Raw genomic sequence first — 16,299 nt, forward strand, 5'->3', positions numbered from 1 at the left:
ATTTCTTTATTCAAAAATTTAAATAATTCCTTTTCGAGCGGTATTGTTGTTTAACACCAGTGTTGCCAAAATGTCCAAATATGTATTTAGCACAGATCCTTTAAATCAATTAATATTATTTCAATAAATTTCCACATATTATAGATTTTAATTATTAATGTCTTCATAAGTGTGTTTTGCTTTTAATATGTTATAAGTTGATAAATTAGATTGTAAACAATTCCGTTCGATTTTTAATTAATTATGTTACCGATTTGTGCAACTCTGCGAAAAACAAAGTTCGATGCAACTCTCACGAACGATATTAAACGACGAATAGAGAACGAAGCGCAGAACGAGGAAATTTCATACATCCGTGGAAAAAGGGAAAATTAAACAAAAGGACATTATACAAGTGTATAAAATAATTAAAATTATAAAAATTAAAATATTTTGCTTTAGTTGAGTTATATAAAAGTGTGAAAAGTGCGTGGGTACTGTAGAAAAACAAAAAAGAAGTAAACTTGCTCAGAGCAATTTAGATTTGTGGCTGCGGCAACCGAGTGAAAGTGTCGCGGAAATTCTGGGCTTCGTCTGCCCGCACCGCGTTGCGCTGTTTTTATGCGCTTTGTTGGGCTCTGCTTCTGGACACAAGTTTGCAGCGAACGTTTTTGCAAGCGGACAAAACGAAAAATGCACGTAGCGAATGAAGTAAATAGAAAATAACAGAAAAGATGGACAAAATAGAAAAACACGGATGGTGGGAAATACGGAAATAAAGTAGCGAATACCAACCGAACAAGTTAACGAATAAGTGGCGCGTGCAACTACATTTAGTATTGCCTTAAATCGAAAATATACATAGTTTTGTGATAAATTAGACAATTTCTATGTCTAAGATATATGCATCCAATAAAAAGAGTGATTGAGTTGATAGCATAAAGCTGTTCTTTAAATGCGACCTCGTCCGTTTTCAACGACACATCGTGCCGATTGCAAGTGCGGGCGCGAAAGATCGCCATCGTTGTAGATGTCGCAGGTACTGCAGCGTCATCAAGTCAATTGAAAATAAATTGTGCTGGTGCAGTTGTATTGCAACTGCATTAATCAGCACATAACTTTGAGGACAACTAATGGAATCAAGAAAGGCGAAAGATTTACGAGTGCGTGTACGACGCATAAAAGTAAACTCTTCCACCTGCAGCTCTAGCACTGCCCCAATAGCAGATGCTGTTTTTACGTCAGGCAAGACGGAAGTTACTGACGGGATGGAAACGGAAACTCCATGTACCAGCAAGAGCACGTTGGTGTCATCTAATGCATCCTCGCCTTCAACATCGGATGGCGATGATTTCTCTACAGTGCATTTTAAGTTAGCAGCCGCATTAGAAGCTGCTGCAGCGCATGCCACTGGTAGTGGTGGGGGTGCACATCTACTTGATTGGCAAAGCATGAAGTCTGCGCTATTAGCTGAAGCCAAGCCAACATTCAAGCTTAAAAGTCGCAGCAATGAGAAGACCGAAGATATTGAAACCGAACCACATTCTGATGCGGAACACCAAGATTCTGCAACAGAGGAAACACGATTGAGCGGTGTGCTATTAAAGGCACGGCAAGATAGTGATAGCAGCAGTACTAGTTCCAGTGACGACGACGACGATGTGCCTGAGATACTATTGCTTTCGCCAAAACCAAATGTAGATACTATGGACACTGATCGTTCAATGTTATTATCCAAACTGCCCTTTTCGGATCCTGGTGTGTCGGTGGTGGACGATAAGAATCCAACTGCAGCTTTATCAAAGATACTCTCTCTGCCACCATTTGATCCACATGCACCACATTTGCTAGTGCAATTAATCATTAAAAATGTTGTTTCGCTCACACAGTTGAGTCAGCGCGAAGACAATGTAATTGAGGTGGATATTAAAAAAAGCCTTATAGCAGAGTTTGCTGTTAGCAAGAAGCATCGCACACTTAGTCCATTCATGGTAAAAGGATTTGAAAGAAAACTTTAAACTTATATTTACTAATGAATTTCTCTTTATACAAATATGAAGGATGCATCCAACATACATGTAAAACATAGCAACGATGAGTTCTTTACATTCTGTTCGTGTAAAAATTGCTTGAAATATCGCGAAATTGTCATACATATAATGGTAGAGCAATTTAAGACGGCGCACATGGTAGTAATGTTACTGGATGTGCTAATAAAGGCGTACGGGCCAATGTTGAAGTAAGTAAATGTTTTTCTACCGTGTTAACTATGATTTTTATCCTAAATTTATATTCACAGAAATCGGACCGCTTACAACAAGTTTGAAAAACTTTTGGACGCTAATAAGGAGATATACTGGATAGCGTGTGGTTTTGTCTACAATAAAAAGGCTGAACATATGGATTTCATATATGATGACTCCTTATCAGATAATATGATTTTCGTGCTCTTTAGTTCCATGTGAGTGTAAAATTTAAACCTCTCACCCTCTTTATATAACATTTAAAAAAAAAATTGTATTCCAGACTTATGGTAAACAATCCACTGCTGTTGTTGCAAATATTAGCCTTTCACGTAGAGTGCATCGTTAAGGCGTATGCGGAAGGTTTTATCGAAATTGTTGAACCTGACAACAATAAAATACCTGCAGAGGAAATGTTAACATGTACGTATATATCCATACATAATATACAGTATCCAATACATATAATATACATCTACTTTTACAGATATTTTGGACGGTTATGATGACTTGTGTCGCATATCAGAACAAATTTCAAGCTATTTGTTTGCATTCGAAAATGATTTTTTACGCAAATTCAACCTAACCTGGACATTGCTTTGTCAACGCTTATATCAGCTACATGTCTACTCCAATCTCACTGATACTATGTTGGCATGTATCATTACTGTAAGCATAATTTTTATTTCAGTTAAAATATTTATTATATTTCTCTTTGTATTTTAATTAATTTAGTTGAAAGAGGACGAGCTAACATCGCGACATGCTTCACTTATTAAAAAGTACATACAGTTCGATGATAAAATGACGTGTGTGGAGAAACGTTGGGCGGATGTTTGGAATGAACTTAACGAATTCAATTTGTCCGAAGCGGAACGCAAACGTCGAAAATGTCTACTAAATGTCCATCGCATATTCGACACGGTGGTACAGGATGCGATAGCCTTCTCATTGCAGGAATTCGATGATGACAATGATTTCTACGACTTCCAGTGTCTGGAAAATCGTCGGCTGGCCTGGCAAAATATAATGGCATATACGAAAATGAAATGGCCAGATGGATTTTTCAAACCACCAAATACCATGGTGTGCGATGACAAATGCAAGAAATGCAATGTGCTGTTGGAGTATCATACAGAGTGAGCTAATGAGCTGATTATATATATAACACAGTATTTATATGTCCAAAACTATTGTAAATTGTGGGAAACTGATTTTTATTTAAAATAACTTTTATTTTTATTATTCTTATTTTTTTTATTAATATCATTTTTTTTATTAATATCATTTTTATTAATATTTTTATTATTTTTTTTTTATTATAAATTTTTATTATTTTTTTTTATTATAAATTTTTATTTTTTTTTTTATTATAAATTTTTATTATTTTTTTTTTATTATAAATTTTTATTATTTTTTTTTTATTAAATATTTATTTAGGAACTGCAAATGCATTACGTGCTCTATTGCTGGGGGACCATTACCACCTCGTCGCAATGCCGATAATAGCTGCTACAAGTGTATGGCGCAATCACTGATCGAAAAGGAAGTTAATCTGTATGAATCGAAAATTTTAAATGTTTGCACAAGTGATGATTTTCTATCATTTGTACGAAGTAATAGCAAACGTAAGGGCTCGACACAAGATGAACTGGGCGATGAAGTGTGCACCACATTGCCGGCCATTGAAGCGAAATCGGACGACATAATAGAGCTGGGACAATACCATATAGCATGGGCTGTTTTTCAACATTTAAATAGTATGTACTCAACAATAGTTACGATTCCCTATGGTTTTTTATTAATATTCTATTTGATAATTACGCAGATCGAAAGCGTTATAGATATGCAACAATTGACGAGAAGTATTTTTGTAAAGATTGCACAAGTCCAGCTTGCTTGTTGGCGCGTAAAATACTCAACAACGAAGTGACACATACTCTGTCGCTGCACTTGGTGCAATACTATCAGCAGCTGTCGATGAGTATCGAAGAACTTCGTGCTATACTGCCAAACATAATGTTCTATAATCGAAAAATGATTGCTTTCAACATTGGATTCGATTTAGCAGATGTACACGATCTTGTAGTGAAGATATATTGGACATTTATAATATCACTTTATGCTAGATATTTCATGGAGTTCGATCTTAAGTGTCCATTGAATTTAAGCTACTTTGAGTTGGAGAATAATGACATTAAGTTGTGCACGGATAAAATAGTAGGCAACAAAGACGACACAAAGTTCGTGAAGTTTCTAGATAAAATAAAAAGGTAAGCTTGATATATTAATGCATAATAATTAATAATATTTCAATTTATTGAGTCAATAGCCTCAAATATTACCTAAAAAAATTTTGTAAACCGTTATTCCTTATATAGATACAAATCTGTATAATACAATTAGTTGATAATTTTAGTATAATTTGCTAATAATATTTTTATTGTATTTAATTTGCCTACAGTTTATCGCCTTTTAAAAGTCAAGTCGAATCAGAGTAAGTATTATATAGAGAGATTACTTTTTTATATATACATACATATATAACTGTTATATTTTTGAATTTCAGTTTTGCTTTTACTGTTGATGTACACACCGAGGAAATTCAAAAGAAATTGGATGAACTACTCAATTTCGAGGATACGCAAAAGTATGTAAATATATACATATTTATATAAAGTTAAAAATAAATAAGTTATTTTCTCATTATAGCAGCCCGACATTGAATGACCAAATCCCACCGCCCATCACCAATATCGAAGCAACTACAACTGTTGAAGATCATCCAAAAAAGAACTGCAAGGAGAAAATGAAAAAATGTATGTGACTTACATACTTGCGAAATTCCGCTTTATAATACCATTTATGTTCTTTTTTCTTTCTGTAGGCTGTTTTGATCATTCGGATTTGGGTGATCATTGCAAAGAAAATCATTCCAGCAAAAAGCGCATTAAAAAGGTATTATTATGAGTTTCTGTAATATCTCAAACACGAATAACTATCTACTACTATTTTTCCGCTCGCAGGAGTGCAATCACGCACGCATGAACGAGACGCGTGATAGATTGCGTAAAAAACTGACGCAGCTGATAAATGCACGTAAAAACATGAAAGCAGCATCAGCTGCAGCGGCAGTAGCCAATGATCCACAACAGCAGCCGCCGCAACCACCGCAACAGGCTGCACAGACGACAGTGCCAGCAGCAAGCACGAGCACAAAGCAGCCACCTTCTTTAAAGGCGGTAGCTAAAGCAGCAGCAGCAGCTACCGCCGCGGCCAATTCTAAAACACACAATCTCACTGGCAACAAGTTGGAGGACGACGATGACAGCTTAGTTTGTCTAAGTACATTGTGTAAACGTATCAGTCATTTGCATATGAATCAAACTGCTACTAGTGGACAAACGGCACAATCCACCACCACGGAAACGCCGAATGGTGTTGGCAAAAAAGTTACTCCATCAACAGTAGTCGGTTCAACCAGCATTCCAGCGGCAAAGAAACCCGGTAGCACGAGTGTAAATGCTGCCGCTTGGGAAGCAGCTAATCGGGAGGCTGCCGCTAGCAAGGTAGCTAATGGCAAAAGTGCTTCGGGTGGCAGCGAGAAGGGTGGCGGTGGTAGTGGTTCACGTGATTTGAGTGTGCTTAGTGTCTATCTGAACAGTTATTCGAAAGAGTTCCTAGATAATTACTCACGTGATCAATCCAAGGTGCGCAAGTGGATAAATGAAACGCTGAGCTACATCGAAGGCGGGTCGGGTGGTTGCAATGGTAACGGCAAAAAACCGCAACCGCAAACTACCAATCCTAAGAAAGCTGCCAAGAAGGCCAAGCAAAAGCAACGCAAAGAGGAGGAAAAACGTATTATAGAACTGCAGGATCTGCGCGGACAGTTTCAAGACATTTATTTCAAAGAATTCACGGATAAACACAAACTCAAACTGCTGAAGAGCAGTAAGAAACGTGACAAAAAGCAAATGTGTGAACTCGAAATAAACATTAAAAAGCTGCAGCGCGCCAAGGGAAGAGTGGAAACTGTGATATTGGAGTTGATTGCCACGGTAAAGCAAACAAATGCTGAATTCAAATTCTCCTATTTGCCCACCAAGGAGCAACAAATAGAAAAGTTGAAAGCAATTGAGGAGAACGCCAGCGGTGCCGGTACAAGTGTGAGCGCTAATATCCATGCCAGCTCAAGTGTGCCATCCACAAGGGCCAACGCCATTGATGGTATTAATAACCTGAACGCCGCAACGGGTATTATGCCTGGCAGCAGCAGCAATTATGTCCTGCCATCTGCTTATACACATGCCAATGTGCCCAGCGCGTCATTCTCTCCTTACCAAATTGACTTCCAGTCTTCACAAAGCGCTACATTAGGTGCTGGGGCTGCCACAGCGGGTTACGGTATGATTCGCGCACCCATGCCGACACCAATGTGCTATGCACCGCCACCCCATCAAACACTCTCTCCCGATGTTGTCGCTGCCATGGCGGCCAACGCCGCTTGCAACTCGAATACGGACCCCTCCAAGCGCATCGTCACAATACGCCGCGTTAACTTGCCAAACGTACCAGAACCACGTGTCACGGTCACCGCCAAGGGTAGCTCTCCGGATAAGGACAAGTTGCTCTACACATTCGTGAATGGTCAACTGGTACCGACTACGGCGCCGCCAATGACGCAACTACCCTTACAACAATTGTCGAATGTCACGGAACCACGAGTTACTGTCAGCGCCAAAATCAATCCTGCGGACAAAGATAAGTTACTCTATTCATTTGTGAATGAACAATTGGTGCCAACATCGACGCCACCGCCAATGACGCAATTGCCATTACAACAAATACCTTTGCCACTGCCAATGCAGGCGCCGCCGCCACCACCGCCCATTACTTCTAACGAAATGCCAGCGGATCATCTATCACTAACAATACCGCCGCCACCTTTGTCCAAAACGCAACTCAAAAAGGAGCGACGTCGTGCAGCAAAATTAGCAGCAGAACAGGCAGCAGTTTTGGCAGCGGCTAAAGAAGAACAACTACGCCAAGAGCAGGAGCGTGTGCGTGCAGAGAAAGCAAACCAACCAAAAGGGGGCAAAAAGAATAAATCGAAAGCTGATGAGCCAACGGAACGACTGCTGAATGAAACAGCCACTTCCAATTCAAAAGCAAAGCATAATACTGGCAAGAATGCGGTTACACCGTCGGCGTCCACCACATCTGTCTCCACAGCGGAGGCTCTCGAAGGCGCAGCCAAGAAGGGCAGTAAAGCATTAATGACAGCATCACAACGGCGTTCAGCTTCCACAACTACTTCGTGCTCTGCCGGCACATCGTTATCCGCCACCCCAGTCAATAGTCAAATGAACACGAGGGAGAATTCCGTGAGCAGTCAGAAGCCGACATTAGGTGCTGCTGATAGGGGTAAGAACAAGAAAGTGACAAGCAAATCTGCCATACAGCAACAGAAAATCTTAATTCAAACACAAAAAGTGACGCCGTCACAAAAACAAAAGGACGTAGTTAAGGGGCAATCGCAAACAAATAAGGGCAATGGTGGCAATAAAAAACCGCTCGAAACTGAAAGCAAAGAGAAGGCAAAATCGCCATCTCCTGAACCTGCCGAAGATGTTGTAGACGAAATTGAATTGAAAAAGCGAAAGAAACGTAAGAAGGAGCGTATTCAACGCGAACGTTTAATAGACAATGGTCAGTTCGATAATAATCCATTTGCAACACTGCATACGCAGGATTCCGATTCCGAATGGTATTCAGATTCGTCAAGCTACGATGAAACAGACTCGGAAGATGAACAGCGGCAGAGCCAAGCTGTTGCTACACCTCAAAAGACAACTTCGAACCCGCCTGTATCTAAAATAAAGGTAGCACCGAAAGCCACGCCGGCTATTACATCGAACGCCATCACTACGGCAACAACAACTGCCACTTCAGATATTGCAAAGCCAAAAACAAAAACTGGCAGCGGAAAGATAAAAGAAGAAACTAATTCTAATCAGCAAAATCCAAAATCACAAAACAGGAAAGGTCAACAAGATCAGCGTAAGGATGATGGCGTCGCTAAAAAGCAGCAGCAACACCAACAAACAGTCACACCTCCACCACCGCAACAACAATCGTCACAAACAAAACAACGTGCTTCAATCTCAACACAGCGTAGGAGCGATAAAGATAGGGATCGCGAACGAGACAGAGATGTGGCGAGCTCTAAGGGAAAAGCCAAAGGAAAGGAAAATGTGCAAGCTGGTCAGAGCAGTCAACAAACTTCTGCAGTAGGAAGTAGAACTACTACCGGTGCTACTTCTGTGGCGGGTGTTTCCGCACAAAGGGACCTTCCATCGAAATCTGGTCGCCAGTCGTCACGACAGCAAAAGTTGAGTGAAAACGGATCACAAAAACAAATGCAAAGCCAATTACAAACTCAAACGCAGGATCCACCCCGCAACAGAGGCGGGCGAGGCAGTAGAGGTGGTGGTGGTGGTAACGGCGGTTGCAGTGGTGATGGCGGTGGAAGCGATTCACGTCTGAAACGAGGCGGTGGCCGTTACGAACGTGGCGGTCGTGGATCTGGTGAGTTTTTAATAGTACTATAATTTAACGCATATTTATTATTCGTAGATATATATATTCATAACAATAATAAATTGAACTTTCTTCACAAGGTGGTGGTAATGGCGGCACGAATCAAAATTCGGCTCGTCATTCTGCAGAGCCCAACCATCAAGTCAGTCAGACCAGTGCTACTGCTGGCGCTGAGGGTAAACCGCTCTCAAAGCGCGCACAACGACAGGCCCAACGCAATAAAAAATTCCAAAAACAACAACATTCGCACCACAACTATGAGGATTGCGGTGCAGGCATACCGAACAATATGGGCTACTTCAATCCCGATGAAGTTGTTATACCACCGGATCCACAACCGTCATTACAGCATCTACAACAGCAGCAACGACAATATAACAGCTTGCCGCAACAGCTCCAAGCGCTACATATTGGTGGAAATGTAAGTGTCAATGTAAATGGCCAACCCCCGATGCAACCTAGTTACGCGAGTGTCAGTAATGGTGGTAATAATGGCGCGTACCAAGGTATGGTCCCCGCACTAAGCATTATGGATCAACTGAATCGTGGTGTGCAAGTGGAAAATCTGTCGTTACCGCCCGGTATTACGCTCACCAAAGTGGATCCGGTAAAGAGCGAACAGTTGCGACAAAAGTCCGAATCCATACGAAAACTATCCAAGCCCTTGCAGCAACAACAGGCACAGCAGCCACAAGCATTCCATCACAAGTCCGGTGCAACAATTATTGCACCACCTGTTGCTCCGGTCGGTAACTATTTCGGTGCAGCGCCATATGCAGGTGTTGCAGCAGCGGCCGCCGCATTAGAACAAAGTGGCATCATAATGGTCGAAGCAAATCCAACCAGTAATAATAACAACAAGAAAGTCTTGGAAAAGATGAATGCAGGCGGCGGATCGGCACCAGCTGGTGGTAAACCTTCAAAAAGTAAGAAGCGGCGTAATAAATCAAAACAAGAAAGCAATGCGCGTCTTGCAAACGCCGCCGCTTCTGCTAACGGTCCCATTGGCGGTAGTATTGGTGAGATGGGAGCTGATCAGAATGCCAACGGGCAGCCGAAGATGATAACCTTACGAAATCCGATGTTCCACGGCGGTGCTGCCAATGCAGCGGCAACTATACTACAACAACAACCAGGACTCGTTCCCGGTCGTCCACTTGGCGGAATGCCGCTAGCCGCACCAATACCAATGGACCAACCAGCTGCAATAATTAAGAATGAGAATGGTATGTTTACCATACGCAATCCAGCATTACACCAGGCCGTAACGAATGGCTTAGCGTTGGGCGGTTATCGCCAATTCGGCAACGTTAGCTATTACACGCCGCAAGAAGCCGCTGCTGAGGCTGTTAGAGCCAATCAGCAGCAGCAGCAACAACAACAACAGCTAAATGCTGCTGGCAGCCAATTAATTTCAACCAACAACAATGGCGATGGCAGTAGCACCTCTTCGTCATCGGCCTTCTCATATTTCTCGAATAGCAGTTCGAATGCGAGCAGCGGCAATGCGCCGGCCTCATCGTCTTCGTCGACTGGCAGTGTGGGTCCGGGTACAATTGGTAGCACACACAACACGATCAGTATTAGCTGTACAAGCATCGATGAAAATGGTGGCAGCACCTCGTTAGCTGGTAGTGGTGGCGGTGGTTTGACTGGTGATGCAGCGATAATTGCACGCCCATCACCGCAACAAAAATGTATCTCAGCCATTGGTAGTGAAATCAAGAACGCACTACAGCAAAAGCAGAAATGCAAGGAAGGCACACCGCAATGGCCGTCATTTGTTGGACAAGAGCTGCAAAACACCGTAGTGCCGGGTACAGATAACTGTAAGTTAAATAATTTTTTCAAATTCTAGATATCCAGCAGCTTAGTCTTATCATAAACATTTTGTTTTTAATAAATCCATTCGTTCATTTCCAATTTTCAGTGGCAGCTGCGGCGGCGGCAGCAGCTTACTTGGGTGGTGCAGGAAATGGTTGTGTTGGCAATGCCGGTAATAGTGGTGTTGGTGGTGGTGCAGGTGGCTGCTTAACTGCTGCCACATTGCAAGAGAAATATCAACAGTCCAGCTACTATAACGGTTTTGTTGATGTTTTTCCACCGTCAGCCCAAAGCAATAGCAGTCAAATGTCAACACCAGTTGTCCATTCCTCCAATGCTGGTTCACTATTCGACAGCAACAATGATTGCCATTTACATCATCATAATTGCGGTGAGGATTCACCGCCACCCACCATCACCGGTTATAATTCATATTTGGATGGCATAACCAATACGGGTGTTATACGCTACGACGACGCTTCGTTCTTGAAAAATTTAATACCAGGACAAAATCTTAGCAATGAGGTGAATTGGGTTTAAAAATTATTTAGTTTAATGAAAATTATAAAAACACAAGTGGTACAAGAACTTTCCGGATTATGTTATACTTTTACATGCCCAAAACTTACACTGTAGAATACTCGACTGGGTATTGGATCAAACTTACGTTTTCCTCGAACTTGAGTCATAAATAAAAAAGTGTGTTCTTCGATTTTCGAAGTTAGCCTCCAAAATCGAAAAATTTGACTTCGAAGTTCGAAAAAAGGCAGATACAGTTACTAAAAAATCCAAAATATTAATACAATCTACATGGTATATAAAAAGAGTCGGTCAAGCTTATATGACAGAAGTTATTAGTGGTTAAAGTTGGAAGTTCGAAAAGATATTTTTTGAAAATTTTGTACAGTTGTGAATGTGGTTGGTTAAGCTACTTTCCTATTGGTATCCGTACTTATTTCATTTCAGAATAAATCTTGCAGTAAAAAACATTTAAATGAAAAACTATATATCTTTGAAATAATAAAATGCATACAAACTTTTGGTTTATTTTCAAAGATCCAACTTCGACCGCTTATATCATCTGTCATATGAGCTTGATCGATACCACACACCAATTGAATAAGAAGTAAATGTTGATTATACCCACATTTTATACTTTTTTGGTAACTTAAATACTATAATTAAAATGGAGTTTTCAGTAAGCTAATTTTCGAACTTCAAAGGCGAATATTTCGATTTTGGAGGCAAACTTCGAATCAGGAACTCAATTTATTTATATAATTTATCCAATACCCAGAAAAAAAGTCGATTTTGTCGTATAGTGTTATTAATCAATCATTGCGGAGTTAGTTGAATCAAAACTATTCAATTTTTTTTTTATTTTTAAGGTATCCATTCATAATATAAACGACTCGAATTTTACACGAAGTACGACATCACCGGTGGCACATCGTGTGGAAATCACGCCGGTCTACCGGAGTAGGCCAACGTCAACGACTACGAATATATACGAACACTGTCCAACATCAGTATCACTGACACAGAATGCATTGAGCGAACAGCAGGCGAAATATCATCCAAATGTTGTGTCCAATTACAATGAGACTTTAGCCGATTACGGAAATGGTAAGCTAAACAATAAATGCAATGTTGAAGTATCCGAAAAACGGCAGTTATGCTCAACAAGTTGTAAAGGGTTTTTCAATAAGAGCGCTACAAACGATTTGGGATATGAATGCAGTTCTTTAATCCTGTGAAAGTACATTCGATGACATTATGTATGAAACGCGGATTTATTTTGCATGGCGACTACGGAGACGGTTTTCAAGCATAAATAGGCCGATACTACTGCAATTCCACGTTCAATATTCGTACATCAATCGTCGCTGGATTGTTGACATAGACCATAGACTTGACATAGCCCCACAGAAAATAGTGCTTCGGCGTCTATCGCACGCCCGAGGCGGCCATTGATTGGGCCATTTCGAGAGATAACACGTTCACCATACTTGGTTTTCAATAAATCGATTGTAACATTCGCTGTGTGGCTTGTGGCGCCGTCCTGTTGCAAGCCCATATTGTCCAAGTCCATATCATCCAACTCGTGCCAAAAATATGCGGTTATCATTGAGTGGTAGCGATTCCCATTCACAGTAACATGCCTGTCTTGATTGTCACGGAGTAGTACGGCCCAATGACCCCGCCGGCCCATAAACAGCAAAAACACTTTTTTTTTTTGATGCAATGGTGACTCATGGAATACGTGTGAATTTCTGCCTGACCAATAACGCATATTTTGCTTATTGACGAAGCCACTCAGTCAGAAATGAGCCTCATCGCTACGTAGAACGTAGTGCTCTTAAAGTTGAGGCCACTGACCCCGAATTTCGATAGTAAGTTTTAATAATTTCGTCTCGTTTCACGATGAAATGAAGAGAAATGTCAAAAGAGCGAGAAAAATATGGCGTCGTTTGCTGTCCCTATCGGTCAACTTTTGTAGCGTCCCTTTCGAAAATCCCTTTAGTTCTCACTTATGACGAATATTTAATTCCCCACACTATAGAACCGGGTTTTAAATCGATTTATATAAGAAGTTTTTTCCCCAGCTATATCCATAATTTTAGCTGTAATTTAAGTATGTATAAGCTCATGCTATACATACAAATGTCTCACCATAATTTAATAATTTAATTATTCTCATTATTTTCCAGATGCTGGTATGTTTGCAGCCAACAATCTCGTTAATTTGAATGAACTCGACGCAGGCAGTGCTGGCACCGAATCTGATGTTGAATCCTATCAGCGTTATAATTATGAATATGAGAGTCAGCAACAGCAACAGCAGCAGCAACAACAACAACAACAAAATGCAATACTCGACCTAAACGAACTGCTCATCAAGAAGAGCTCACACAGCCCACATGCGCAGTGCGCTTCTCCATACCTAGACGAAGCGGCCATGGACAGTTTTGTGCAAAATATCAGTACTTTACAAATATCAGCAGCAGCAGATGAGCAATGCGGCGGCCATTTGAATGGGAATGGTAGCGGTAGTGGTGGTAACAATAATGGCGGTAGTAGTGTTGGAGCTGCCGGCATCCCGAGTAGTTCTGCCAACACAACGACGGCTAATGGTTGGTGGTAAAGACAAAAGGCAGCGATGTTGCTGGCGCCCAAACTCTATTCTAACAAAACTGCACACAAGTGAAACATATTGCAATACATGCTCGAACATATGAATACATATAAATATATATACATATAAACTCACACACACAAATAACAAATATACACATGACAACGTGTTGTTTATGTTAACTATAACGGTTAAAGTCTTAAATTGTCAATTTAAGTAAAACGTCAAGATGTCAAACAAATTTTGCTGCACCAGTTTACATTGTCGTGTGACAGTGACGGCTCGTCGGTCGGTCATTCGCAACTGTTTTTCCGAAATGCAATTTATACACAAGTAATAAAAAAGAAAGCGAAAAATAATAAAAAAATATATATATATTGCGAAATAAGAAGTAACAAATGAACGATAGTTTTGTCACATTTGAAAATGCGAAAACACAAAGTTTGCAAAATACACATACATATATACAATAATGATGATAAAAATACAACTAGAATGCGAGTAAAACATACATACATACATACATTGAAATACATCATAAAAAAGAAACTTACATAGATTAAACACTGCTTTCTTTTCTTTGTGTCCGTGGCTTATCCACATTCGAAACTAAGTAAGGAACATATATGTATGTACATATATGCATATATCAGAGTTATTTCCGGTTCTAACACCCACACATGTGCAACAGGTAAACATAAAGAAACGAAAATGCTTAACAAATTAATTAAACGGCTTACTGTGTGCATTCACATTTACATACATATGTATGTGGTACGTGGATTTAATGAATCGAATGTTTTTGGCATACGAATCTTTACGAGCACTTGCACTTACCTATGTTCGTGCATCTTAAGTGTAGCACGTTCAATAAAGAACACCTGCTGCAGCTAATAATTCTCATCGACCTATTATACATATGTACATATTTACACAATATGTATGTATTTAAAGAAATATCTATGTATGTGCAAGGATTTTATTTTTCTATTTTCTTTCAGCTTTTGACGCCAACTGAAGTTGCAAATTAGCAAATAAAATAAAAAAAAAATAATTGTAAAAAGTAGTGATTTTTAAACGTTCACACGCGAAATAAAATCACGATGAACAATGTAAATAATAAATGTGATGTATTAAATATGCATTTCGACATTGTTTCAATTCAAATTGCATGTGTATCGTATCGTATGTAAATAGTTCGTTTATGTCCTTGATGAGTATGATTTTACAACGGTATGACCAATCCTAATGTAGGCGGTAAAGCGATGATTTCGTGAAAAATATTTGACTTAAGCTTGATAATCAATGATCCGAGGACTGCCAGCGTTCTCTTTGCTTTTCAAATGAATCAAAAATAAGTAGCAAGTAAGTAAAATCTAGAGATCTGTTTGGGCTGACAATGTTACCACTTTTTGAACCAGTCTTTCAGGTAGTTCTGCTTGCAGCAACTAAAGTCGATTTCTATCTACGCTTTTATTCCTTTTTCTTTTTTTTCCTCTTTTTTCTTTTTCTTCTTTTTTTCCTCTTTTTTCTTTTTTTTCTTTTTGTTTTTTTTTTCGTTTTTTTATTTATTTTTCATTTTTTTTTATTTTCTTTTATTTTTTTCTTTTTTTTTTTATTATTATTTTTTATTGTTTATTTTCTTTTATTTTTTTCTTTTTTTTATTATTATTTTTTATTTATTTTTTTCTTTTTTTTATTATTATTTTTTATTTATTTTTTTTTTTATTTTTTATTTTTTATTTTTTTTACAGGTCTACGCTCTCGTCGTTCAGGGTTGTGGAATCTGAATGTTTTCGAATCGTATATGGTTATGTAGTGCATTTCAATGCTATTAATGGTATCGACGTTGTGCTCATAAAACCAACGGAACAATTATTTTCTATGCAAAACGCCAAAAACTTAGTATTAAACTTAAGTATTTCGAAGATAATCTACTTTTTTCATACTATAAATTTTATGAAATACTGCACGGGCACGGTGCTCGCAGATGTCCAGACGCTGAACCCATTTTTCGACGGTTTTCAAGCATAAATCGGCCGATACTGCGCAATTTCACGTTCGATATTCGTACAAAGTTCATCAATCGTCGCTGGCTTAGACTTGACGTAGCCCCACAGGAAATACTCTAACGTCATCAAATCGCACAACCGAGGCGGCCAATTGACTGTGCCATTTTGTGAGATATCACGTTCACCAAACTTGGTTTTCAATAAATCGATTGTGACATTCGCTGTGTGGCTTGTGGCGCCGTCCTGTTGCAAACCCATATTGTCCAAGTCCATATCATCCAACTCGTTCCAAAAATATGCGGTTATCATTGAGTGGTAGCGATTCCCATTCACAGTAACATGCCTGTCTTGATTATCACGAAGTAGTACGGCCCAATGACCCCGCCGGCCCATAAACAGCAAAAAATCTTTTTTTTTTTGGGATGCAATGGTGACTCATGACCCAATAACGCATATTTTGCTTATTGACGAAGCCATTCAACCAGAAATGAGCCTCATCGCT

General features: G+C 39.6%; 1 protein-coding gene across 4 annotated transcripts; it reads left to right on the forward strand.

Annotated features, from left to right (window-relative positions):
- The first annotated feature begins 291 nt into the window (after positions 1–291).
- On the forward strand, positions 292–14,349 carry LOC105215853 (uncharacterized). Of its 4 annotated transcripts, none has more exons than XM_029042643.2 (18): positions 292–1,970; positions 2,040–2,218; positions 2,279–2,440; positions 2,506–2,645; positions 2,710–2,891; positions 2,958–3,361; positions 3,663–3,779; positions 3,840–3,982; positions 4,051–4,495; positions 4,687–4,719; positions 4,792–4,872; positions 4,935–5,041; positions 5,110–5,180; positions 5,249–8,813; positions 8,906–10,654; positions 10,756–11,174; positions 12,038–12,275; positions 13,361–14,349. In XM_029042643.2, exons 1-18 carry the CDS (start codon positions 1,113–1,115, stop codon positions 13,792–13,794), a joined length of 9,327 nt encoding a protein of 3,108 aa, XP_028898476.2. In that variant the 5' UTR covers positions 292–1,112; the 3' UTR covers positions 13,795–14,349. The 4 variants fall into 4 exon arrangements, with proteins under 4 accessions (XP_028898476.2, XP_028898477.2, XP_011188316.2 ...); XM_029042644.2 differs by having other exon boundaries at positions 3,846–3,982; XM_011190014.3 differs by having other exon boundaries at positions 3,663–3,982.
- The last annotated feature ends 1,950 nt before the right edge of the window (positions 14,350–16,299 follow it).

The sequence above is a fragment of the Zeugodacus cucurbitae genome, chromosome 2 (assembly GCF_028554725.1).
Source record: "Zeugodacus cucurbitae isolate PBARC_wt_2022May chromosome 2, idZeuCucr1.2, whole genome shotgun sequence".
In the NCBI taxonomy this organism is placed as follows: domain Eukaryota; kingdom Metazoa; phylum Arthropoda; class Insecta; order Diptera; family Tephritidae; genus Zeugodacus; species Zeugodacus cucurbitae.